We start from the raw sequence: 26,445 nt of genomic DNA on the forward strand, positions 1-26,445 counted from the left end.
TATACAAGTTAGGGTGGGGGAGTGAAGGGTGAAATGCTGAGTTGGAAAACTGACAAAAATGCAGCCAGCCAAGCAACGAACCAACCAGGCAGTCACTCAATCAGCCACTATGCCAGTAACCGCTTTCGTTTGTGGCCTTGAGAAATGTGTGCGCCACTGCGTACAAGAGCGTACGAAGTGTAGTGTGAAGGACGAAGTTTGCCGCAATTTGTGCTTGAGTGAGACCACATATAAATGATTCAATTTTTTGTTTTTAGGTTTTGTTTTCCCTTTTTTTCTTTTTTTTAAGTTTTTTTTCTGTTTTCAGTTTATTTTTTTATTTTTATTAAGGACATACGGCCCTAATGCATAATGCGTTAATGTTATGAATGATTTTGTGCCGAAAACTACGAACAAGGCATACTTTTAGGTGCAGCTCTCTCTGCTATAGACACATGTTTGTCGGTACTTGGTATGTGTAATTATTTATGGCTCATATCTGCATGCACGTGCCTACATATTATAAGCCCGCAGAGATTTCAAAGTTTTCAATTAAGTGCACAAAACTAAAGTTCAACTACAACAACAACAAAGAAGTTGAAATGAAATATAAGTAAATGAAAACCAAAAACTAGCTCACCTGCGCATTTATTACGGTAAAAATATGCCGTTGCTCATACATACACTTGTGTTCATAATAATAGCAGTGCAACATATTGCAAAGTTTGGACTATTTATTTATTTTTTTGTTAATTCTTTTGTAAAACTATTTATTTTGACGCAAAGTTTCAAATTTCTTATAATATCAAACATAATATCATCAAAATAATATCAATCATAATAATAATACGTATCATCAAAATTTAATTTTTTTTTGTTTTTTAGAATTTATAGAAGAATATCGAGTCTGCAGTTTTATAATTATTAAAGTGGAAGTTTAACGTAGATATCTCAAAAGTTGTGTTGCTTTATGGGAATTTGTTTTTTCTTTGCTAGTTGTTTTGTGCATTTTCTCCATATAAAAAATATCAAGAAGAAAATTCATAACACGTGCGTTTTGAGTATTTCACAAAATGCTATACAAAGAAATTACTCTAAAAATTCTGATTAAAAAGTTTGAAATTTGGATAAAAAATTTGTTGCATTTCTTTAAATTTTGTACAAAATTTGAATAAAAAAATAAAAATTAAGAAAGAGAATGAAATTCAAAATAAAAAAGGCAAAAATTAAATAAAAGCTAAAAAATTGTATCTAAAAACTACATACAAAATAAAAACAATATTACAAGAATTAAATAAATAATATATATATATATATATATATATATATATTATATGCATATATATATATAATTGGCGCATACACCCTTTTTGAGTGTTTGTTCGAACTCCTCCCCCTATTTGTGGTGTGCGTCTTGATGTTGTTCCACAAATGGAGGGTCCTACATTTTCAAGCCGACTCCGAAGGGCAGATATTTTTTATGAGGAACTTTTCCATGGCAGAAATACACTCGCTATTAGAAAAAACGTTTTCTTAATTTTTGATCTTTCACCGAGATTCGAACCGACGTTCTCTCTCTGAATTCCGAACCAACCCATTCGGCCAAGGCGGCCGCCGAATAAAAATAAATAAACAAAACAGTCACAACTTTGCAATATATGGGGCTGCTATTGTTCTGAGCACAAGTGTGTAGATATACATACATATAAATGTAAACAGCAACGAAACAACAAGCTACTTACATATGTGCGTATATTACGTGTTCATTCATAAGAGCACTCTGGGGAAACTTCACAACTGAAACACTTTCACTCACCTGTAATGAAAATAAGATAAAAAAAGAAAGATATTTAGAAATTGGCTGTAAGTTTTCAGAGCAAGTAAATTAAATACTTATTATAAAATCGTAGAATAGTTACATAAATATATAGTTCTCATATATACATACATACATACACACATCTAGTAAAATGCATACATGAATGTGTATTTAATAAAGTGTGAAAACGTGTTATCTGGTACATGCATACCTATGAATGTAGTAGTGACACCGGAATCTGTGCTTGAAACTTGGCTAGAAACTTTTAATTGCCTAAATGGCTGACTGGCTGAAAGTGGAATAGAGTAAGCGCACTATAAAAGGCACTAACAAAGATTTCAACAGCTTGCAGGCCCAGCAGCAGCATCGACAGCGCGTAACTGTTGCCGGCAGTTCCACTTCAAAGCACTAGCGTCAAACCACCCACCCACCCACTTTTGCGCACACTCAAACAAACACACAAATAACGTACACATACACACGTTAAAGCTCACACTCTCAGTCACACCTACATATCCTCTCTCTATAAATTTTAATATTTGCCTCGCTAAAAACAACAAAATTGCATTCATTTAAACTAAACTTTTTTCTTGTCCTGGTTTTTGTTACAATTTCGCATACAAGTTTTTCGTTTACTGATTGTTTTTGTTTTATTTTTTTTTGTTTTCACTTTTCCGTTTTTGCGGTTTTGTCCACATTGCGCGAACACAAATAAAATCATAAATGCGCATTTTGAAATTCATTAAGCGTTGCTCAACATATGCCAACAATATAAACTTAATTTAAAACGTTCTTGTATAAGCGGAAATACGAATTTTTCCAACCGACATACATACATATTTATTCAGACATTTTGAGAATATGCGAATACGCTTTAACACGAAAGCAAGAGATGGAAAAGGGGTTAATATTTAATGTCACTCAACGGAAAACAAAATTTTTGCATTTTTTGCATTTTAAATAAATTTTTTTTTAGTTCTTCCGGCCGCATGAACTATATTCAATATGAGTTGAACGATAGTTGAAAAAGTTTTATAATAATGTTAAAAAAAATTAAAAAAATTGCTATACATAAATTTAAGAATTATAAATATATAAATTTTTATAATTTTTGGATAAGATTTTATAAATTTTTTTATAATTTTATATTGGGTTTGGGAATAAGTTTCCGTCCTTTCTTCGGCCTCTGATAAAAAATTCAAGTTCGTTTGACTTGATCCATTCATTGAGCCAGTTTGCCATGCTCTCGTAAGAAGTGAGGGCTCACTGCATTGAACGGAACAGATGGTAATCCGAAGATACAATGTCTGGAGAATACGGTGGGTGGGGCAATATTTCCCATTTCAGTCCTTTTAAATATTTCTCGACTGATTTAGCAACGTGTGGCCTGGCACTGTCATGTTTGTCATGTCTACCGAACCATTCGGGCCGCTTTTCTTTGAGAGCTCGATTCAAACGCTTTAGCTGCAGTTGGTAACGATCGCCAATGATGGTTTTAGATGGTTTAAGGAGTTCATAATAGATGATACCCTTCTGATCTCAACAGATAGATGCACAACATAAGCGTTGATGCATGAATTTTTTTTTCGTTATTGATGAACCTGGTTCACTTGGCAGGCTCCAACGACGCTTAGGGTTATCATAATATATCCATTTTTCATCGCCAATTACGATGCGATGCAGAAAACCTTTTCTTTTCTGCCGTTCAAGAAGAATCTCACACGTCATATGTCTCTCGATATATCTCTCCTTCAACTGATGTGGCACCCAGTTACATGCTTTCTGGGCCATTCCCATCGCGTGCAAACGTTTACCGATGCTTGATCTGTCAACATCCAACTCTTTAGACATATAATCAAGGGTTCGATATGCGTCTAAATCCAATAATTGTTGTAGTTGAGTATCTTCGAACTTTTTCGGTGCCTCTTTGCGATCTTTATCACTCACTTTGGATGCTGTTTTTTCATAGACAACATAGACCTTTTTGACGTCAGATAAAAAGCGGATATTCACGGTTTGAAGTGAAGTCAACTACTGCGATTGAGACCTCACATATACACCTTCAAATCACCAGTATATTACTAGAGCGATGTCAAAAATAGTATCAGCAGCGACACCTTTTTTACGAGGACAGAGACTTATTTCCATACCCAATAAAATTAAAAAAAATTTTATGTTGAATGAATGAATTATGGGTTATATAATTTTTTTTTTATAAAAATTAACAAAAAAAAAAAAATTTTACAAAAATATTTAAAAAAATTAAAATTTTAAAATTTCACAAAATTTAACATTTTACATTTATTTGTTTAAGTTAAGAAGAAGTGTGCTGGTAAACTACTTCACGCGGGGCCATGTATATCCACTATAAGATTTCCTTTTTTGTATGTATTTTAAAGCTCATTACATATATAAGAATATATACTTATATATATATATATATATTTAAAATATATAATACGCTTTATTGGGTGCCTTCATTTTTATGTCTGTAACTGTTTATGGGACATGTTACATAGGTAGGTATAAAGGAATCTGTGCATTTATATATGTTTTCATGAGCAAAGTGAAAGATTCTAAAGAAAGTGGCACAAGAAATTGCTAAATGTAATACTGCGTAGGTATATACAGCAGTGGGCAGAATAGAGTGCGTGGCCCAGTCACACACTCACATACTTACCCACGCACAGCTTTCCCCTCAACTCTTCAGACACACTCAACATGCAGGAGCAATGGCCTAAAACAGCTGGGATCCAAAAGTGTCATATATACATTTGCATTTGTGGTGAACGGTATTGAAAAAGAAAAGAAGCAAGATCTCATTTCCTTAACATGCGAGTGTGTTTGTGTTGACGAAAGTTTCCCAACCTGTAGATGGAGACTCGAGAAAGTGCACACAAAATGTGGCTTTGTGTGAAATGGTATACATAGACCATTTAAGGTGCTTAACTTAAGTCACTGAAAAAAGAGGGTAGAGTGAGAAATACTGCAAATAGGAAAATGGGGAAGAACAAGGAATCTTTTGTGGAAAGGCATGAATATTTTCTTGCTTACACCTAATTTTTGTAAATATTTTAGCATTTCACATCAAATTAAGCAGTTTTTGCATGAATGTACAAATACACAGTATGCGTGAGAATGTGTGCGCACATATGTATGTGTATGTACATATGTACTTTCTGAAGTATTTGCGGTATTTTGTTAAGGTCGTTTTCCTACTTTTTTTGCGCTTTATTGTTGTGCCCGCCCATTAAGTTTTGTGTGAATTTCCTTTCTAAGGCAATGTTCTTTCCCCCCCAATAGGCGTGAGGTGAGCACGTATCCACATTTTCGCCAACGTTTGGGTTCACTTCTCTCTAAAAAAATAAGTGTGTATGTGTGTTTATGGGTGGGAGTGTATCTTCAAGTATGATATTATGGTTATTGTTGCTACTTGTTTTTTGTTTCCACCATAAGTGCCTTTCTTTTTTTAATGTTACTGACATTTGTGTATGTGGCTTGTTATTGCTGTTTACTGTTTCTTGAGAATAAACAGCAAGTTTATGTGGCTTTTCCGGTTTTAGGGTGCTTCCATTTCTTAGAACCATACGCAGCGCATTATTTTGGTGAAAATGGTCAAGTGGATGTACCCAAAAATAAAAATACGTGAGAGAGAGCAGCCAGCAGAGACTAATAATATCAGAAATTAGCAGCTTTAAAATTACTTGCTTATTGGCGCTACAATGGCTCGTATAACAGAAATACTTTAAAAACTATTTTCAAGCGGTTTATTTGATTTTCGAGAAGTATTCAAGTATAGTGAAGAATTTGGAAAGTAGTTGGAATTGTTTATGAATTCTATTTTAAACTCTTAAATAAAATGGTTTAAAAATAAAAAATTTTAAACTTATTTTTATACCGGATATTTGGTTTTCAAGGAGTTTTTCCAAAAATTTGGTCCTTAAGAGGATGGCAATTGGACTACGGAAATAAATTTATAGCACATATCGTAAGAGCAGACCTTCTTCTAGTTCCAGCGGGCGTTTAAAATCGATAACACGTTTGTGTTTTATGTCTTTTTTGTACAAATCCACTTTTTGAGCAACATCTTAAGAATTTTTTGCTCTAGCTTCAGAGCGACGGCAGAAATTGAATGAGTCATTCACTGGAATGAGTAGTCACTGGAAATGATACCTGACTATTTGAATATGACCCGGAAGGCGGGAAACAAAGCCAGCAGTTGGTTGAAAGAGGGGAAAGCGGCTAGCGAAGCGAGATGGACCAAGTTACGACTGTTATAGTTATAACATTCAGTTCAAATACTCATAGTGAATATATTCTTGTGGACAGATAATTACTGAATTGTTCTATATATTGAAGTGGTGCAGCCGCTATGGGCATACATTCACGTTTAAGGCCCGAACTCTCTTCAGAACGTTTTTCGTTCACTCTGCACCAGGTTTTTGGCGAAAAAGACATTTCAAAGTTGATGCAACTACTCTTCAGCTGCGATATAGCAAAGTGGATTTTAAACAATATTTTTTTCTACTTTTTACGGTTAGGCCACAAATATACATAGAAACCCTCGTACATGCGTATTTATTTAGTACTTCATACAGCTCTCTTCTGCTTTCGGTTTCTACTCTTTAACGATATGGTTGGTTGGTTGGTTAGAGTGGTGATTCATCCAGAATCCAACTAACGCTTCCGCACCATTTTGTTGCCACATCCTCGTTACCAAATTGTTTAACAGTTATTTGCTGCAGGACTATATCCAGTCTGTGCGGTTTAGGAACCTTATTAGGTTGTTGACGTCTACGCCAGACAGTTGCTCGAGACTCTCGAACAGCGGTTTGCCCAGGGTTAACATTCTGTCCTTCCATAGGGCAGGGCATTCACAGAGGAAATGGAAGATTGTTTCCTTTTTCTGCGGTTGTTTACAACTATGACAGTATGTGTTGTGAGGGATGCCCATTTTGGCGGCTTGTTCTCCGATGGACCAGAAGCCAGTTATGACTGCCGTAAGTCTGCAGGTGTCCCGTCGTTTCATGTTTATTAATGTCAACGATTGCTTGAGGTTGTAGGTGGGCCATAACGTTCTGCTGATTTTGCATTTCGTCTGGTCTTTCCATCTACAATCTGCAATTCGAAGGTATTTTAGGGAAATTGCATTCTTGACCGCACCTAGTGGAGTGAATACTGGTACTGCAAGAGCGCTATTCATGGCAGATCCCCCTCTTGCCAGTTCATCAGCTTTTTCGTTACCTTCTATGTTCCGGTGTCCCGGGACCCAAATCAAGGTTACTCTATGGTTTTCACTCAAGTTGGTGAGGCTATTCCTACTTTGCTCCACCACTTTAGAGGTTGTTCTAGTCGCGTCCAGCGCCTTTAACGATATACTTCCAAATATTAATAAATTTCCTTCAATTCAGAACGTTGCCTTCATGCACGGAGATTCGAACCGACGCAATTCCGAATGGTAGTCACGCACCAACCCCTTCGGCTACCGCGGCCGTACATTACAGCATAGCCTCTCAAAAATTATGTAGAGTCTCACAAATTATCCTACTTTTTATGTTACTTTTTTTTACTTAATTTATATTTTTTAATAGGAAAAATTCTCCGTTTTCTTCTTTTTTTCGCCCACCACAGATGGACTTGGCGACCGTACCACCGGAGCTTGAAGAGCTCCTCATCTGCAGCTGCTGCCATCTGCCCTTCAACGATAACGATGCCCTGCCCAAGCTGTTCACGTGTCGTCACTACTTCTGCCTCAAATGTGTCAATTCATTGCTGCGCGAGGGTAGCGATGAACTCTACTGTGTACACTGTTGGAAACGCACTGAACTACAAGGACCCGAGCCACGCACCGACAGTCTACCCACCTACAATGCGATTTTGTATCTCACTCAGAATTTGACTTCGCTTAGTTTGAAAATGAAAACCGGCGAACGTGATCGTCAGCAACGTTCCTCGTCGATTGCTTCGAATGGATCTACTGGTGCGCTCAGCGGGAGTGGCGCACTCAATAGCAGTGCCAATAATAACAACAACAGCAACAACGACGGCAGCAATAGCAATATTAGTAGTATTGGTGTTGGTGTTGGCAACAGCAACAACAACAACGTTGATAAATTAAAAATGACCGAAAACTGCATGACCCATGCCATGCCGAACACATTGTGGTGCAGCGTTTGCAACATGTTGCTATGTCGTGCCTGTGCCGCTACTGAAGAGCACCGCTCACATTTGGTGAAGAACAAAATCGAGGCTAAAGAATCACTACGTACGGACATATCAAACGAACTGCTCGGCATGCAGAAGACGCTTAACGATGTGCAACATCTAGTTTTGAAGCAACGCGATTTTCTGCTAAAAATATTAGAAAGTTGCACCACGCTCAAGACGCAAATCGAGACGGAGCTGATCAATCATATGCCCACTCTAGAGATTTCCGAAATACGTGACAATTTGTGTAAGGCGCGTTTGTGTCTCGAAATGCTGGACAAGCAAACGCCTGCCGAGGCAATGAAACTCTATACAACGCTGCATGGCGAGAAGCAGCGTCTTATGGCTAAGTATCAGGAAATGTTTTTGCAATGTAAGCTAGACGATATGATTCGCAATTGCGGTTATGTTTTCGATTTTGACCTTATCAAGCAGGCGCTCGTGCAAATGCACAATTGCGTGCTCAATGGCGGCAATTTGGATAATTTTGGTGTGGGCTCAGTGATTGGGGGTCTGAATGGCATTACTGGCACGCATCATCAGAATCCAGTTTTGCTTTTGGCCAACTATTGCATATCGCAATTGTACTCCCGTCATATGTTGGTGCTCAAGCAGCAGCAGCAGCAACAGCAGCATCAACAACAACAGCAGCAACAGCATGCGCAACAGCAGCAGCATCAACAGCAACAGCAGCATTTGCTATCGAATGGTCTGCTCACGTCCATGATTTCACATGTAAGCCTCGCCAATTCGATCAACGGCAACATTCCTACTTCGAATGCCAATTTTACACACGCAACATACGCACAGGCACTGCAGCAGAATCAACCGGCGAGCAATAGTGTTTCGCAGCAACAGCAGCAACAACAACAACAGCTACAAGCAAACAATCCCCCTTCGCCGGTGCACAAGACTTACGCCGATATCATTGCGCTCTCCAACAAATCCACTACGAATTTGCAAAATGCTCAACAACAACAACAATTGCTACAGCAACAACAATCCACGGGTAGTAGCTTTTCGGAAATTGCACCTATTGGCACACCAGCCACCACATCCTCCACTTCGGTAGTCGTTGGCGCCCAACGCAATACCACATCACATCTTTTTTCCAGCAATGACCTCAACGGTTTAGGTTTAAGCCTCTTGCATCTACAGCAACAAACTGCTTCCAATGCACAGCAACAACAATCGAAATCAACATTGTTACTCAATCCCAGCGTACACGTCTACCCAATCTATTACTTTAACATCGAGATTAACGGTCAGCATTCGGGACGTATTCTTATAGAAGTGCGCAGTGATGTAGCACCGAAAATGGCTAAGAATTTCAATGCACTCGCCACGCAGGAGCTCGGTTACGGTTATAAGGGTTGTCACATTTTCCAATGTTGGGAAAATGAAAGTATTATTACGGGCGATTTTGAATTGAATAATGGACGTGGCGGACGTTCTGTATACGATGAGGGCTTCTTTATGCCAGATGATACTAAAATATTAGCCATACGCGGTTCGGTCGGCATGCGACGCAGTCAGAAGCGTCATGATAACTTAGGACTTGTAGGTTCACAGTTCCGTATAATTTTAAGAGAAATGCGTGGATTTACCGGAATTTTTGCATTTGTAGTTGAAGGCTTGGATTTGGTAGAGAAGATATCACAAACGGGTGATGCAACGGGCAAGCCCCAAAGTAGCGTTGTTATTGTTAGTTGTGGCAAATATCAATTGGGTTAGATGAAATGGAAGCGTTCGGGGATGTATAGCTTCTAAAAACACAAAACAAAAAAAAAAATGATAGAAAGAATAGAGATCGGAACGGTACGTCGAAGTTGAAATCATTTAATTTTGTGATGAGAAAACATTTGAGATGAAGGTTAGTTTTTGGCAAGGAGTACGGCTTTTGCAGACTGTAGGCGTGGTAAGGAGATGTGAGTATCTCCTTGAAGAGTGTTTAGTAGTAAGTTGGTGCAAAAAAAATAATTTCTCCATTATTGAAAAAAGGTTATTATAACTATAAAAAAGTTGTTCTAGAGTAAATAATTTTCATAAAACCAAATTATTATTTTTTCTTCACGGCGCTCAGTGTTTCGACTATTTGAAGTCAAAAGAAAAAAAATCAATATCAACCGAAAAGCACAGTGTCCTCCAATAAAGAATAGCCATTGAATTTAGTTAAGAAAAAGTTTTGACTCATGCTGGCATATAAATATCTTTATTGGTTAAGCTGGGAAAAAACATGTAATATTGGTTTTCAGCCCTTGCTTTCCACTATCACAAAAGTTAGAGTTTTACTTTACGTAGGTGTAAATATTTTAATTTCTCTGAGTTTTAAGGCGATTTTTCCATTGTCTGAAAAATTCTTTTCGAGTATTTACGCAAAAAGAAGTTAAAAAATCGAAAATTACATATATATGCAAAGCCGCCCGAAAATAACGAATTATAAAGTCATCTACAACAAATTCTCTAAAACATGCACCTACTTTCAATATCTTGCGAATCGGTACAAATATTTTTTTACTAATAAACCAAAGCATCTACATTTCCGAATGTATTTTTTTTATAGAAAAATTCTACACAAATCATAAATACTTTGACGTGAAAAATCTATCACACTTGTAGAATAATTTCGAGTTAAAAAAATAACACTTGGTTTTTAAAGGTTCACAACCAAACGCAATTAAACTGATTAGTCGATGTTGCGGCGACTTTGTTGTTTCTAAAAAAAAATTCGTTGAGAGAGGCGGCGAGTAGATATTAATTTTTATATATTTACAACTTTTACTTTCCTCTCTCTAAGTTGAACAATTATTTTCTATTACTATGACTACCATCGCTCTGACTTTTTTCCATCTACGTAACTTTTTATAGTCGAAACATTGTGAGGCTATCGATACACGTAAAATACATATGTTAACGAGCATAGGCCAACATGAATTCTTGCTTGTTTTTTTTTTTGTTACGAGAGACTAGTTTCCACTGGATTTTTGTGCGCTTAGCACAATTCTGAGATGCCAAAAATTCTCAGACGTCATGGTTTTAAAAAAAGTGTCGAAACAATCTTATAAAAAATGTTTTAGAGGGTTTTCGCTCATATTATTCGCAAAATCTGGAGTCCTAGAGGCCTCAAACTCTACTCTAATTGCATCCTACACCAAAGCAACCATACATGCAACTTACAAAAAACAAACAAAAAACCAGTTTTTCATTAAGCGGCATTAACCCTTTAAGGACCAGTGATTGCGCTCAAATCGTCAATTGTAAAACTACAGGCAACTCATACAAAATAATACTCGGGTGTTTTTAGAATCGCTGATTCGATGGCAGTTTTGTTAAGATTCAAAATGGCGTATCCGAGACGGCGGACGCAAAATCAAAAAGTTCAGCCAAACTCAGCAAATTGAAGATGAAAAAAATACTTCGCACACTAATCTCATTAAAAAAAAGCCGAAAAGGGCATCACCAAATTGAAGATGAGGGGGTTTTTGGCGTCGTTAATTATGAATCTGGTGTTAATCTTTCAAAATTCCATCTAAGATGGCGGACGCGAAATCCAAATGTATGGTATTTACCCGCAATTTTCTCTAAAAAATGAATCATGAGTAACGCACAAAACATACATGGAACACTAGTCTCATAAAAAACAAATAGAAAAGTACGAAAAAAAGAATTCAGTGAAGTTTGCAGACTTTTAACATTAATGCGTTATTAGACCGGAGAATATAATATTAAGGCGTGGTGTGCCGTCGATCAAAATATCGCAGGCATTATTTCTTTTTATTTCTCATATTTTGCTATTTCTCTGTGGTCTAGGCATTTGATAACAAATATTATGCCAGAAACATGAATGTGCCAATTTTCCAATATGGAATTAATGGGCTGACTTGATTAACATTCGGATGTTTTTTTATCTGTACGAAAAGACAGAATTCCATGCGTAAAAATTCTTTTAATTTTCGACACATCCATGCTACTGGCATAGCTTAGATTAGGTTGACGTGGTTGGCTTGCAGTCACGCATTGACCGGTTCGGGTCATAGCTATACCTGATGTAGTTCATTGGTTATGCATATTTAAATAGTTCACCAGCATGGTGTCTGTTTCTATTGCGAATTGCGAAGGAGGCATTTCCAACCCACTGCTGATATGTCTTCGAATTCGTCAACCTGTGGAGCCTCAAATATTTGAAGCGTGTTTTGAATAGCAATGCTTCAATGCTTCTGACGTAAGGTGGATAGTATGTTTTACTTTTACACACTCTCATACTGAAAAAAAAGCTTGCTTTCACTATAAAAGCATCAGAATTTCAGTAGTCAAACTTTTTGCTTCACTAGATGAGCGAATCTCAATTTCTTCTTACTCATGCAACGCCTATTTTCATGATATCTGAGCATTTTTAATTTTTTTAAATTTCTTTCTGCACTCACCTTAAGCCGTAATAGTTTATCTTCTTCGGTGACCTTAGGCAATTCTCCACTTAAAATTTCTGTAGAACATTTCAAGTCTCTAATTGTAATGTTTAATTAATAATTAACTGTCACATAAATTCTTTCAAAAGAAAGTCAAAACGACCCCCCACTTAGAAGTTAGAGGGTTAAAGTGTGCTGCCAAAACATTCTACCTAAATTTTTATTATTTATTTTTTATTATCACTGACGATAGTAATGGCAATTGAACTTGACTTATGCGTAATATTTCAATTGAACTAAAGGCGTTTATGGTATGTCGAAAACAAAATTTATACTTTAATATATAGTAAAAAAAATCTCGGCGGAACAAGAGCGCGAGTTGATCCAAATGCGGTCAAATTGTGATGAAATGGAGCCAGGTGCTCCTGGCGTTTGACTACTACGCATGAGTACCAAGGTCTCTAATTGGTCTGATCGAGAACCCAGACAACAGCCAAAAAATTGTTCCCACAGTGGTACATCTCAATTGTTCTATTGTCACGTCATTTTTATTTTTTTTTTTTTCTACTGCACACTTTTTTATTTATGTGTGATGGAATTCAACTGGCTCGACAGGTGACGCTACTTTTTGCTAGATATAGTTCGTAATTAAATATAAATAATTCAATCAAATATATAAAAACAGTTTTGTTAATTACAAATTGCTATACGTGAAGAATTTATATATCTTTCAAAAATTTATATGAAAAGCAAAATCGAATTTCGTACCAAAGCAACAACAGAGATTGTGAAATGAAAAACTAAAGAGAATTTTGCAAGGCTTCAGGTTTAAATATAAGCAGCCAATTAGTAGGCAGTAAAAGTGGTCCATAGTAGAAGATTATACATACATACTATGTATATCTTTGTGTGTGTGTAACATGTAAATAAACTCAAGTTGGAATGAATCTTCCTGTTGTTAGAAGGCTATTTCTGCGATTAGCAAATAGCGCCAAAGCTAATATATGTACGTATTATTAGTATAGGGAATTAGGTACTGCGACCTGGAAGATCTATTGTGCGCCCTAATGTATGTAATAATCCATATATCGAAAATGTTAGAAAACTCGAAACAACTCTTTGAATCACTTTTTACTTGTGTTTTTTTTTTGTTTTTTGTAAGAATATGACAAATATTGTTGCATAGAAAACTATAAACAGGAACAATAAGAAAATATATTCATAGGAAGTTTCATTTTAGACTAATTTTAAGCAACTAAACGATATGACTTGAATACATAATTTGTCACCGAAACATACAAACAAGAACAAAGTGAAAACATCTAGGGAATTTCTACTCATGGAGTAGTAAGCGTCATTTTAGCACTTTTGTAGAGCGACAAAAAAATAAAAACAAAAACTGACACTAAAACAAAATAAATAAACCTATGAAACTATGCGATGAATAGTTAAATTATACGGAGAATCCACGAAAACTTACATAACTACATAAATATACTTAGAGGTTGAAGATTAGCCGATTAACGAAAAAAAAGTATATAAAAAAATCATATATATAGATAAACTGAGCCAACAACGCTATTGAGGAACTATGTCTAAAACATAAAATTATCGTTTTAAGCAGTAAAGCGAAAGTAAAAATAAAATAAAAAACAAATATATATATACAAACAACTATATAGTTATTTATATAAATATTATCTCGATGTGTAGCTTTCGAATGTTAATATAAAATTGAACCAAATATATATTAGACAGACTCAATTAAAAACGTACATGCATATATATTTAGTAGAAAGAACAAGAAAAGAACAAAGAACAAAGAAAAAACAAAAACAAACATATGGGCAAATGGATGTACACAAAGACAAATTATATTAAAAAAATAAAAATAAATAAATGTTAAGAGTAAATAAATATATTATTAAACGTTGAACTTGAATGTCCAAAGAAGCAAAAACACACAAATAGGGCGAATAAAACTTAAGTGCGCGTAAAAAAAGAAGTAAATGTGAAATTAAATATTGCATCTAGAAAACTATCCAGTATTAAACGAAAAATTCCATAAAAATATTTATAGCAAAATGGCGAACTTAAGCAGCAAAACACAATACTTGCAAAATTATACCAAAAAGAGTAAGTAGTCTAATAAATAAAATATTTACTTAAAAACCAATAAAAGAAAATAATAAAAAACCACACAAACACAAACAATGTTGAATATTGATAAATAGAATACATTTATCTAAAACATTTGTGTTGAAATGCGCTACAAGTGTACCTGTCTTCAAACGTTACATAAAAAAACAAAGTTTAGAAAAAAAAACACAAAATATCCAAGCAACCGCCGACAAAAGTTACGCATGCAAAGGTTTGAAAACAAATTATTAAAAAACAAAATAAAGAACATTATACATATATACCTACTATATATATACCTACTATATATACCTAGTTAGAGGATCCCTTCAACCTTTTGAATGTACGAATTTTTCCATAATAAAACCAAATTCTAACTTTACTATCTTATTACTTTTTGTATACTACGATTTTCAATGGTGAAAACTTTTACGAAAACGAAATATGAATATCTACATACAAGGGCACATACACATAACTAGTTAAAAAATTAGATTCAAAGCACACGCGTTTAAAAGAAAAAAAAACCCCAGCGATTTTCAAACTTATAAACAAACTTTTTCGGAAAATTAGATGACGAAAATAGCTGAAAACCGAACATGCGAAGATTCTACATTAAAATAAGGATATATTTTTCGAAAATACAAAACACTTTCACTGCGAAATTAAAAGATTTTTTGAAAAAAAGAAACAAAAAAAAACTTTCTTCCAGATTATTATTTGAAGAAAATGTTTACTAATGTATTTATAAATGGATGGTTTCCAAACTCAATGTTGATGGAACTCACAGCAGATATTAAACTTAACTTTTTTTGAATTATAATAATGCCATCGTGAATGGATCGCTTACGGAAGAGTCTTGAAAAATTGAAAAATTGAATTTCATATGAAATTACTTTTCTATTAATGAAAGCATTAATGTATCGGTTGTGTTTTCAGCTGCATGTGAACTATCGATGTCGATAATTATGGTTTGACAGCGAAGAATGGTAAATTGTTGATATTTCTGTTCCGTAAGATTTCGCATATCATTATGAATCGTTTAACGTCAGAACAACGTTTCCAAATAATGGAAATTTGCTCTGAAAAAGAACAATGATAAATCTCTTCGCGAAGTTCATACAGCACTGGCGGCATATTCGGTACTTATTTCTTTCGAAATCAATAAGGGGCTGACCTCACGCTATCGAGCCATACAAACTGAGTTATTGGTTCCAAAAAATAATCAGCTAAACATCGACGACATTTGATTGCAACAAAACAGTGCGACTTGCCATACAATCGACGTTTTACGATATTCAAGCCATCATTGACGCTATATGGCCACATTTATTCGAAATAGTAGTCAAAAATATGGACTGATCGAATGGTCCATGTAACTCGCAGTCACGGCGGACTTATCCCGGATATCATATTCAAAAAATAAATGCTATGAGATTATCTACCAAATTATAATACAAAAAAATTCATTCCAACAAATATTTCTGTTTTGTATTATCATTTTAAGTTCTCCAGCTCTCAAAAAACACCCGATACATAACTTCGTTAAGAAAGCATATCATTCAATTTAACCTTGTAGTTGTTGACATAGCAGCATAAAATATTTAGTACCCATAATCTTAGGGAATGTTGAAAGATTTGCTTTGAATTTGAGCCAAATCGAACCATACCTAAATAGAATTTGTAGAGATAACTTGACCACAGCGCCATCTATTAAGCCAATATTGGACCAAAGTATTTGCCTTCGTGTAGGTAATATATGCTAGTATGCTTATAGGTGCTATGTACATAAACTATACACATGCATCTGAAGATATCAGGACGCGCCATAAGGTTTAGATCAAAGTATGACGAAACTATGACATCCGTTTTATGTCTTTAATCAAACGCTCTACGAATACTTCAAAGGTTAACCAATACTTCAAAGCTTGAACAGCGTTTAGACACTTAATTCAACTTATTGATTTGCTCGAGCTAAATAGCTGGACGGCTCTAATGCTGGTAGTGAGAAAATCCAACTTATAGTAGATATGTCTATACATTAATTCATAACCTAAAAATTGCAGACGTGTCTACTAAGCGAATGAATAATAAAGCAATCCCACACTTAAGCACACCGAAATCTTCGAGTCATTAATTTGTCTAGCAAAATATGGAAGCTAACTTCCACCTGTTAAGACAACGGCCGCTTGGTAGAGGTTACTACTCAAGTGATGGTTACAGCCAAAATAAAGTCAACACTCAATGCACATTAGTAAGGCTCAAATAAACAGATCAGTAAGGAAGAGGCGCTAATATCAGGAGAGAAGATCATTGGCGAAGGAGCTCATAAAATCTCACACAGAAACTAAAAGCGCTAAAAGAAAGTTGTGTACAGCTAAGCCTATCAGCCCGACTTTTAAATGTTAACAGCCTAATTTTTCCTTACTATTAACGACATTTGTATTATAAGATTCAAGTGCTGCAAGTCTGCCTAGAGGAGATCTAATTTTTTGCAATTATGAAAGCTGATTAAACCATTTTAACGGCCTCCAAATTAGTTTTTATATTTTTATGAGCTCAAAGCCGGTTAAATAATAAAAACATATGCTCAAAAGTTTTATTCTTTTGTCGATACTTCACCATCAATTAGAGTTCAGTTTCAGGAACTCTTGGCTGTGCTGCCTGGTGACAGTTGTTGAAGCAAAGTGTTGGTATTATATCTGTGTTCAAAAAAACTAGAAGTGGTTTCGTTTTTGTTTTTTAAGACTAAGAAATCCCGAAGCAATTACTCATCAGATTTTTCATTGTTTAAGTTTTTAAAAACCATTTTTCTAAAACTATCACTGCTGTGAGTTCTCAAATGTTGTTCATCATATTTTATACTTGTATGTGTACGAAGCTTAAAGTTCCCATCACTAACAAAAAAAAAATTAATTACGAATTTTTCTATTCTATCTCATCTTGAAATGATGGGCACGTAGTATGTATGAACAACCGTTGCAAATGTGTACAAAAAAAATAACAAAAACCATTTGTACAACTCGAAGAGAGTGTTTACAATAGACTCTGAACTGCAAGCGATAATCCTTTTATAAAGATATGTCATATGTCTGTCAGGTAAAGAAACATTTTTTAAGAAAGAAGTTTTTGTCTTTTAAGCTTAACGGTGTAAATTAAATTAAAAACAAAAAACACACACACACAATTCATCAATACAACGCAATTAGAGCTCTCGATTTTGTTCGCACATTTTCGAACAGCCCGGGCGTATGAGCAACGAGTGCTCGCACACCTGTTTGATGGCTGGCTATCTAGAGCTCTAATCGCAACACATTAATAGGTTTCTTTGTATTGAAGCTGGCAACAATATTTGTCGTTTTTTGTTATTTCTATTTTTTGCATTTTTTTATTTATTTACAATATATGATTTCGATTTTTTTTATTCATTTTAATTCATAGTTTTTCGTAATTTTTTTTGTTGGTTTTTTTGTATATTTTGTTTTCTTTTTTCATATTTTTTATATTTCTTATATTTTCTGTATATTTGTTTTTACCTTTTTTCACTTTTTTATTTTATTTTTCTATATTTTTTATTTTTTTTTTTATATCTTTACTTATTTTAATTATTTTTTTAATTTTATTTTATTTTATTTTTTTTTTATTTATTCATTTATGTTTATATCTTTACTTATTTTAATTATTTTGATTTTTAAACTTTCAATATATTTTATATTTTTTATACTTTTTTATATCTTCTTTATATTTTTTTACATTTATTAATTTTATTTACTAATTTATTTTTTTATATTTTTTCCCTTCTTATTTTTTTAATATTTTTTTTCTTTATATTTTTTATTTAAATTTTTTTTTTTTTATATTTTGGTTATGTTTCTAAATTTTATGTTTTATATTCTTTATTTTTTATTTTCTTTTTATAATTTTTTATATGCATATATTTTTTTAATTTTTATTTTTTATTTTTTTATATTCTTTATTTTTATTAATTATTTTTTTATGTTTTGTTAATATTTTTTTATTTTTTATTTAGTTTTTTTTATTTACTTGTTTTTTTATTTTTTGTTTTGTTTATTAATTTTTTTTTCAATTTATTTTATTTTATCTTTTTTTAATTCTTTTAGTCAACGAAATCAGCTGCCAATTAACACTTATCGAATTTCAGCGCTTATTTATCCAAATATGTGTTTCCTACATATTTAAAAGTTCCTTTCATATTTCTTTAACTAAAATTATTTACCAATATAAGTAGAAAATTTTACGCTCTTTTTTCAAAATTAAAATCTTCAACTTTTGCATTAAAAAAAAAGTTTGTATTATAAATTCCATTCAACTGATGCATAATCTCTTGACATATCCAAAGTTACAAAAATTAAAAATTATATTATAAATAAAAAATAATATTAAACACTTTGCGTACAAGTGCTAAATTCGTATAAAAAAACTAAGTTCATAATATATTATTATACTCATCTCTACAACAAGAAAACAACTACTATTTCGTATAAAAAGTAAGAGACAAAATTTAACGGTTATAACGAAAAGAGGCGAGACAAGAAATAAGAGATACCGCGCTTGAATTGAATTACTTTCGAAATTTACACAAGTAATTTTTAAATTAACTAATATAACTGCATACACAGTTAAGTGTACGCATATACTTACATACAAATATATTTATCAAACGAAATTATTATATTACATTAATGAATTAATCGACCTTATTATGCCACATAAAAATGCATACCTACATACGGAAAGTATGAACTATCAAAGGACATTACAGACAAAAAATTAATGTGAAGATGAAAATGAAAATATAAGAAAAAGATACCAAAATAAAAACTATGAAAATTGTACTCGTATGCATATTCGTAACGATTAAAATTAGCAAAGCAAATAAAGAACAAACAGCAAAGAAATTGCAAACAAAAATTACGCTTTAAATGTTGTGTGATTAAATTTTAAGACAATTGATTGATTGCATAGTTTTACGCGATACGTTTCATATAAGAAAAGCATAAAGCAAAAACAAAAAGCAAATATAAAGGCTATTTATTATCTATGTACATTTAGGATAATACAATTTTTGGTGGTAGCTGGTTAATTTCGTTAGGGATAAGTAGAATAAATGTAAGCGGCAAATTAGGAGGATGAAGAAAACAACTTAGAAGGGCAAGTAAAAGCCTACAAAATGTTCGCGAGAGTTGAAAATTAAACAATATTGACTGGAAAAAAAATAAAAAAATTATTCATCGTTAAATCTTAAACTCTAAAATAAAATATAAGAGTTTATACAGTGGGTAAAACAAATATTGTTCACAGAGTTTTTTTTACAAAATTCGCAATATTTTTCATGCCAATTTTGCTAGTTTTGTGTAAAAATATATTTCATGCTACAATAAATGCAACGCGTTTTAAAGTTTAAATAAAAAAATTTATATTTTATATTTAATAAAATCAAAATTTCAACAAAATTTCGGATTTTTTTTGTGGCAGTCTATAGAAAAATGCTTGGTATGCTGCTTCGTAGCCTATTAAATTCTTGTAGCTTTTTGCCAGTTTCAAGTAGCTCAAAATTCGGGTTAATTTTCGAAAAAAAAATTTTTTTTTTCGTTCATATGTCGATTGCTCAACATTTTTATATGTATATGGAAAAAATTTTCAAATATCAAAGCAACTTTTAAGGCAATGCAAACTGCCACTTTGTTATATATATATATATCACAGAGAGAACGTAAGTTCGAATCTTGGTGAAACACGGTGAATTAAGAAAAATATTTTTCTAATAGCGGTCGCCCCTTGGCAGGTGGAACAAAAGCAAGACGCACGCCACAAATAGAAGTAGTAGCTCGGGCAAACACCCAAAAAGAGTGTACGCGCCAATTATAATATATAATCCTGTAAGCTCGAAATTGAAATTGGCTCAAAATTCGGGTTTGATATAAAGAATGCCTGAGTTTTTGTTTTTTATTTCACATATAAACAGGTTTCCCGGACTTTTAACAGGGAAAAAGCAGAAAAATTCAAATTAAAAAACCTTGCGAACCTTTTGTAGAACTTTTTCAAAAACACTTGTAAAAGAAAAGTATGAAGAAATAGTTTGCTTGTACAATAGATTCAAATTTCAACTTAAGCAAACATATGTAAACGCATAGAATAGTAGAAAAATGATAAGTCGCTATAATAAACTTTAACTTCCGTTTGAGAAAACAATAAATTCAATGCCGTTCCATACTTTTTATGATTATGTAGCATTAAAGTAAAAGCGAAAAATATAAAAACAAAAACGACAAAAGCAAATAACCGAAAAACACCACATTTACAACATATACATATGTACATTAACAAATACATAGCATTACATAATAACAAAGCGGGATGCATACATACGTATGTATGTATAAAAGAGAAATATTTTTGCAATAGTGAAATGTGGGGGTCAAGCGGAGGAGTAGCAGCGAACTTGACGCTAAGCAAGCGACAACAGACGCATACACACAAAGCCAATGACGAAAAATAACATAAAACCAAAACAAAAAAACACAAACTAAACTCATATACTCGTCTAAAAATGACAAATGGGAATGCATACATAAGTACCTTTGGTTTAAGAACCTCAACATCAATAAAAAAAAAACAAAAACTATACAAGAAACAAAAACAAAATAAAACATGAAAATTTCCATAAGCCATATATACATACATACGAGTACATGTTTACATAGATAGTTGATATACATACATGAGTACAGTAGAAAAAACACGTAAAAAAAACCAAAACTTGTGGTGATATGAGGCTTAATAAGTGTTTCAGAGAATAAACACAAAAACAAAAATATACCCCACTCACAAATCAACCAAAATTAAACTAATTAACAAAACGCAAATCAATAAGCAACCGAAACGAAAACTTTAAGCCAATACAGTGCAGCGAAAAGCAGTAGAAACTTAAAGTGTCTTTATCGAGGTGAATACCAAGTGTTATGAGCAAAACGGCAATGGGAGTCAGGGCAGAAAGAGCAATGAAAATTTTAATATATTGTATTTGTGCTAAATATTTGTGAAGGTATGGCAAAGATGCAAAGGTCAAGCTGAGGAAAAGTACAAGGTGGTACAAAATTAATCACTCTATTAGAAGATTTCTATTTTTTCCCAAATGCCGTGAAGTAGACAACTGCAGCATACAAACAAGCAAGCAATGGGGCGCGCAATGCACCATTATCAAGGCTCAAATAAACAGATTAGTGGCGGCCTCGGTAGTCTAGCGTAAGTGCACTAGCCTGCCATCTGAGCGATTGTGGGTTCGAACCCCACGTAAAGCACGGTTTTCGCACTTTTCCAAACTTACCTACTTTCTCATAAAAAAAAAATAATAATAATAATAATAGTTTCATTCCTCAACTACAACAACCTTATCCTTCCAATCCTTACTCCCGCACAAAAAACAGAATCAGTAGAGAAGGGACGCTAATAACAGGAAAGAAGATGTCATACAGAAACTAAAAGCGCTAATAGAAAATTGTGTACAACCCAGCCTATCAACTCGGTCTTCAAATGTTAGCTGCCTAATTTTCTCTTACTCTTAAGGACATTTTTGTTATAAGATGCAAGAGGAGATCTACTTTTTCCCAATTCTAAAAGCTAATTTGAACCATTTTAATGACCTCTACATATTTAGTTTTCATATTTTTATGAGCTCAAAGCCGGTTAAATAATAAAAAAAAATAAACTTATACATTTTTATTTATTTGTCAGTATTTCGACCGCAATTAGAAGCTAGCTTCAGGAACTCTTGACTGTGCCTGGTGGGAGCCGCGTAAACAGAACGTTGGTATAATTTTTGTGTTCGAAAACACGAGAAGCGTGTTCTTTTTTCTTTGTAAACTACGCAGCTGCAGCACACAAACAGAAAAGCAAAGTTCAAATTAAATATTTCCATCACTCAAAATAATTTTTTTTATTTAATAAAAAAAATTTCAAGAATAAAATTAGATAATTAATTTTGCACCACCTTGTATTTATTTATATACTCATATATGTATACGTATGTAGGTATAAGCAAATACATACATAATGCATATATATATTTTTGTAGGCATTGAGGAGCGCAAAAATTAAAGAAAAAAGAGGAGCACATACCTATTGCTATATACATACATACATACTAAACTGTATACATGTATAGGAAAAACAAAAACAATTCGGTGTTTTAGCTTTAAGTGAAAGACAATTTCGAAATACTTTGAATTTACAAATACTACTAACAAAAAAGTTGACTACAAATGAATGCATACAAATACTAAGCAAAAATATATATATAAATAGAGCGAGCAAAAAAATATATATACTTACATAATTAAGGAGGGGAATTGGCGCGCGTATATTAAAACACAAAAAACCAAAAACACATAGATAAATATATATATAAAGAATAGCGATGTTTTAATTCGATGTTTTAAATATATGTGTCTGTTTATATATAATTGAAACTATTAAAAAAAAAAAAAACAAAAACATGATTACAAAAAATACAATGAACTTAATTTTAATGTAAACGTTGCTTTAAAAAAATATATACAAGCAGAGAAAAATTTATAAAAAATATAAATTTAAGAAGTAACATACATACATAGTGCATATGTATATAATACATACATACACATATGCATGCATACAAATAAAAAATAATATTGGAAGCGGAAAGCAGGCTTAAGAGATGGAGTGAGGGCATGAAGGTGAAAGGAGCAGACGAAACAATTTAAGTTATGATTTCTTGACTGGCTCAAATATTAGGCGAAGCAAAAAATCTCCACCTATTTTCGCTTTATTTCAATGATGAAGTTGAAATTTTATTTTTAAAATAATTTATATTTGCTTGGGTAGGTTTCTTCTTTTTAAGATGCGAAAAGTGGCTGCAATACAGCTTTCATTGCAATATTATCGGTTGCATATCAAAGTATAAGTCGAAGAAGATCAATTTTCTAAAAAAGTAAAGAATGTTCAAAATATACTAACACTTCCCAGGCTTAACAGAAATCAATCGGAGCGTTCGATTTTTTTAAAATTACTTGATGCGATTTAATTCTGCAGAAGTTATAGCTTTTTCCCCCTACTTTTAAATTTTTTTCCCACAGTTTTTAACTTTGAAGAGCAAAAAATTTTACCAATAGATTCCGAGCTGCAAGCGATATTTCTCTTTAAAGCTAATCCACGAATGTCACGTAAAAAAATTGTTTAAGCGAGTAGTGTTTAAGCCCAATGGGTGTAACGGTGTAATAGTTGGTGTTGTTGTTGTAGCAGTGATACTAAGCCCTGTCAGTGTAATGTATATCGCCGGTCGACTTCGTCTTACTCATCTAAAGGTAGGCCCAGAAAACTTGCTGGTTCGACAGGTTGGGTCCAGAGTGAGTTAGATGAGTGGGTTTAGTGGGGCATTTGAAAAGGTGATTAGTGTCGTGCACCAAATTTTAGGTTTACCCTTTGACAGTTTGCTCTTCTTCTCTGCAATTGCCATTAAAGTCCAAAATGGCACGAAGGACCTCAAATCGCTTGCCGGCAGCACTTGGGGCAAGGACAAAGAAATGTTGCTAACGACATTTAAATGAACTGGCCGGTCAGTTCTAAACTACGCTACGTTTGTCTGGTCGCCTGGAACTAGTGACACGCAGTGGATAAAGCTCCAGACTTACCAAAAACTTACCACTGATTTTCGGACAGCGACAGGTTGCCTCCTGTTGAAGAGACCTTTACAACGAGGCACAGATGCTCCCGATAAAGGAGCACAATAAACTACTCAGCAAACAGTTTTTGGCTGGGTACTACCGCAGGTTTCACCCTTGCAGACACTTGCTTGAGACAGAGCAACCTATCAGGCACGTCAGGAGACACCTCCTCAATTACACCGACGGCATCCAGGACAAAACGAACAGACATCTACTGAACCAGGCAGTGTTTATACAGACAATAAACGACATTCATCGAGAGACCATCACCACCTTCTCACGCTCCCGACCACCGAATGCCGTAATCGGAGTCCAACCACCACCTACAGCAGATGAAGATCTCCAGCTTCCCCGTGAGACCCGTTCTGGATATTGTAGCAGGTTAAACTCCTACTTATCCAGAATTGACCCCGACATACTAAACATATATCCTGCATGTGAAAGACCCCGCACGACACTAACCACGGTGTTATAGTTTATGCAACTGGTTCCAAATATCTAACTTTTACCTTCACTGCGGCTCAATATATTTCGTCATTACGCTCAAGCATGCTCAAGAACAATTATCGAGCTATTTTTCGAAAACTATAGTCGGAAATAGTAGAAAATTTCATTAAAAGAAATTAATAGTTGCGATAAGCGCCGATATGGCCAATTGGCGGGTGTGGTTTAAGTAATTTGTTGTGCAAAAAAAAATTTAAGATTCATCTAAAATTTACTGCTTCTTGCAATTATTGGAACTCATAAAAAAATAACTACTTTTATTGGCAACTTCGTAAATTCCTAAAAACTTCTAAAATCTACACTTGTTATGGATCTAATATTAAGAGTGAGACGCAACAGAGGGGGGCAACCAGTGGAGTCAGTTTCCAAAAATAAGAACTGAGTAGTGCATAGCCAGCGTTTAAAGTTTGTATTTATATTAAATCACATTAACCAGCCCTCGGCATAGCTGAAGGCGTTCGTGCGTGGACATGAAACATCAAATGATAGAAAGGTTTTTTTTAGCACGCAGTAGCAAACATCCGACTGTATTCCTGCCATAAAAAAGCTTCAAAAATTTCTCATAAAACACCATCTACGAGACTATGTGATGTGCCCATAGAAAACTATGTGATCCTTTCATTTTCGATGTGATATATTCCCATTTCGGTCTAAAACAAACAATTTGAGCTATTCTGCAGGACACAATTTCAAGCGAATCATTAAGTGACTAATATTATAATTAAAGTCAGGTTGGATGATGGCTCCCAAATATATGAATGCTTGCTTGGATATGAATTAGAAATCTATTAATTGTGGTATTAATAAAGGAGTAAAGGGTAGCAGCAAAGAGGAATATATAAGTGATGAGTGACCGAAGGACGACTATTTACGCTTGTGTTAACCACAAACTTGCTATTTCCGCAGCTGTAAAGAAAATAGTTAGCGCCAAGATTCTTTAATCTTAGACTCGTGAAAACAAAGGTACTGAAGAGTACGTGATGAGATAATTTCATCTCAATGGGTGCTTAATGGATATTGCGCGATAAATACGCTTTTCGTGGTGTGCGAAATAAATAGTGGATTCAGATTTAAAAATTTAGTTACGTAAATGCCGAATTCGACGAATTTATGTATGCATTTTCTGTTAAAAGTTAAATTTTATTTGTTTTGAGGCAATATTGAAGACTTTGATACTATTTCGTAGGTTATAAAAGCAAAAATGCCGTCCGGAAAGTCTCTTTCAGAATCCATGATACAAATAGTTGTCCATTTGCGTGTGGAAGGTAAAAATATAAGAAAAATTGCTAAATTAAGTGCAGCTACTGTGCTAAAGATTCTTCAAAATCCCAAAGATTACTTAAAACAAGGAAAGCGTGGCCGTCCTTCTATTGTTGATGAGCGAACAAAGCGTCGTATTATGTATTTAGCAGTTAATAAGTACGTGAAATGCAGGTGACATTAAGCCCCAGTTATCATTATATGTCTCTAAACGTCAAATTCACCAAATTTTGAGTACTGATGATTACATCAAATACTAAAACAGGCTGCATAAACCTAAGTTAAAACCGTGCCATGAATAGGATCCAATGAAATTCGCTGACAAATATAAAGTTTGGTCGGAATAGTGACTTAACATCAATGATGAGAAAAACTTCAACTTAGGCGGACCACATGAAAAGAAGTATTG

General features: G+C 33.8%; 1 protein-coding gene across 2 annotated transcripts in view; it reads left to right on the plus strand.

Annotated features, from left to right (window-relative positions):
- The window catches only part of LOC129245085 (putative cyclin-dependent serine/threonine-protein kinase DDB_G0272797/DDB_G0274007), a 61,285-nt gene extending 51,546 nt beyond the window's left edge, over positions 1–9,739 (plus strand). For both annotated transcript variants that reach the window (XM_054883070.1, XM_054883062.1), the window contains exon 2: positions 7,430–9,739. In XM_054883070.1, the coding sequence (XP_054739045.1) occupies positions 7,430–9,739 (2,310 nt within the window). The remainder of the gene's footprint in view (positions 1–7,429) is intronic.
- The last annotated feature ends 16,706 nt before the right edge of the window (positions 9,740–26,445 follow it).

The sequence above is a fragment of the Anastrepha obliqua genome, chromosome 1 (assembly GCF_027943255.1).
Source record: "Anastrepha obliqua isolate idAnaObli1 chromosome 1, idAnaObli1_1.0, whole genome shotgun sequence".
In the NCBI taxonomy this organism is placed as follows: Eukaryota; Metazoa; Arthropoda; class Insecta; order Diptera; family Tephritidae; genus Anastrepha; species Anastrepha obliqua.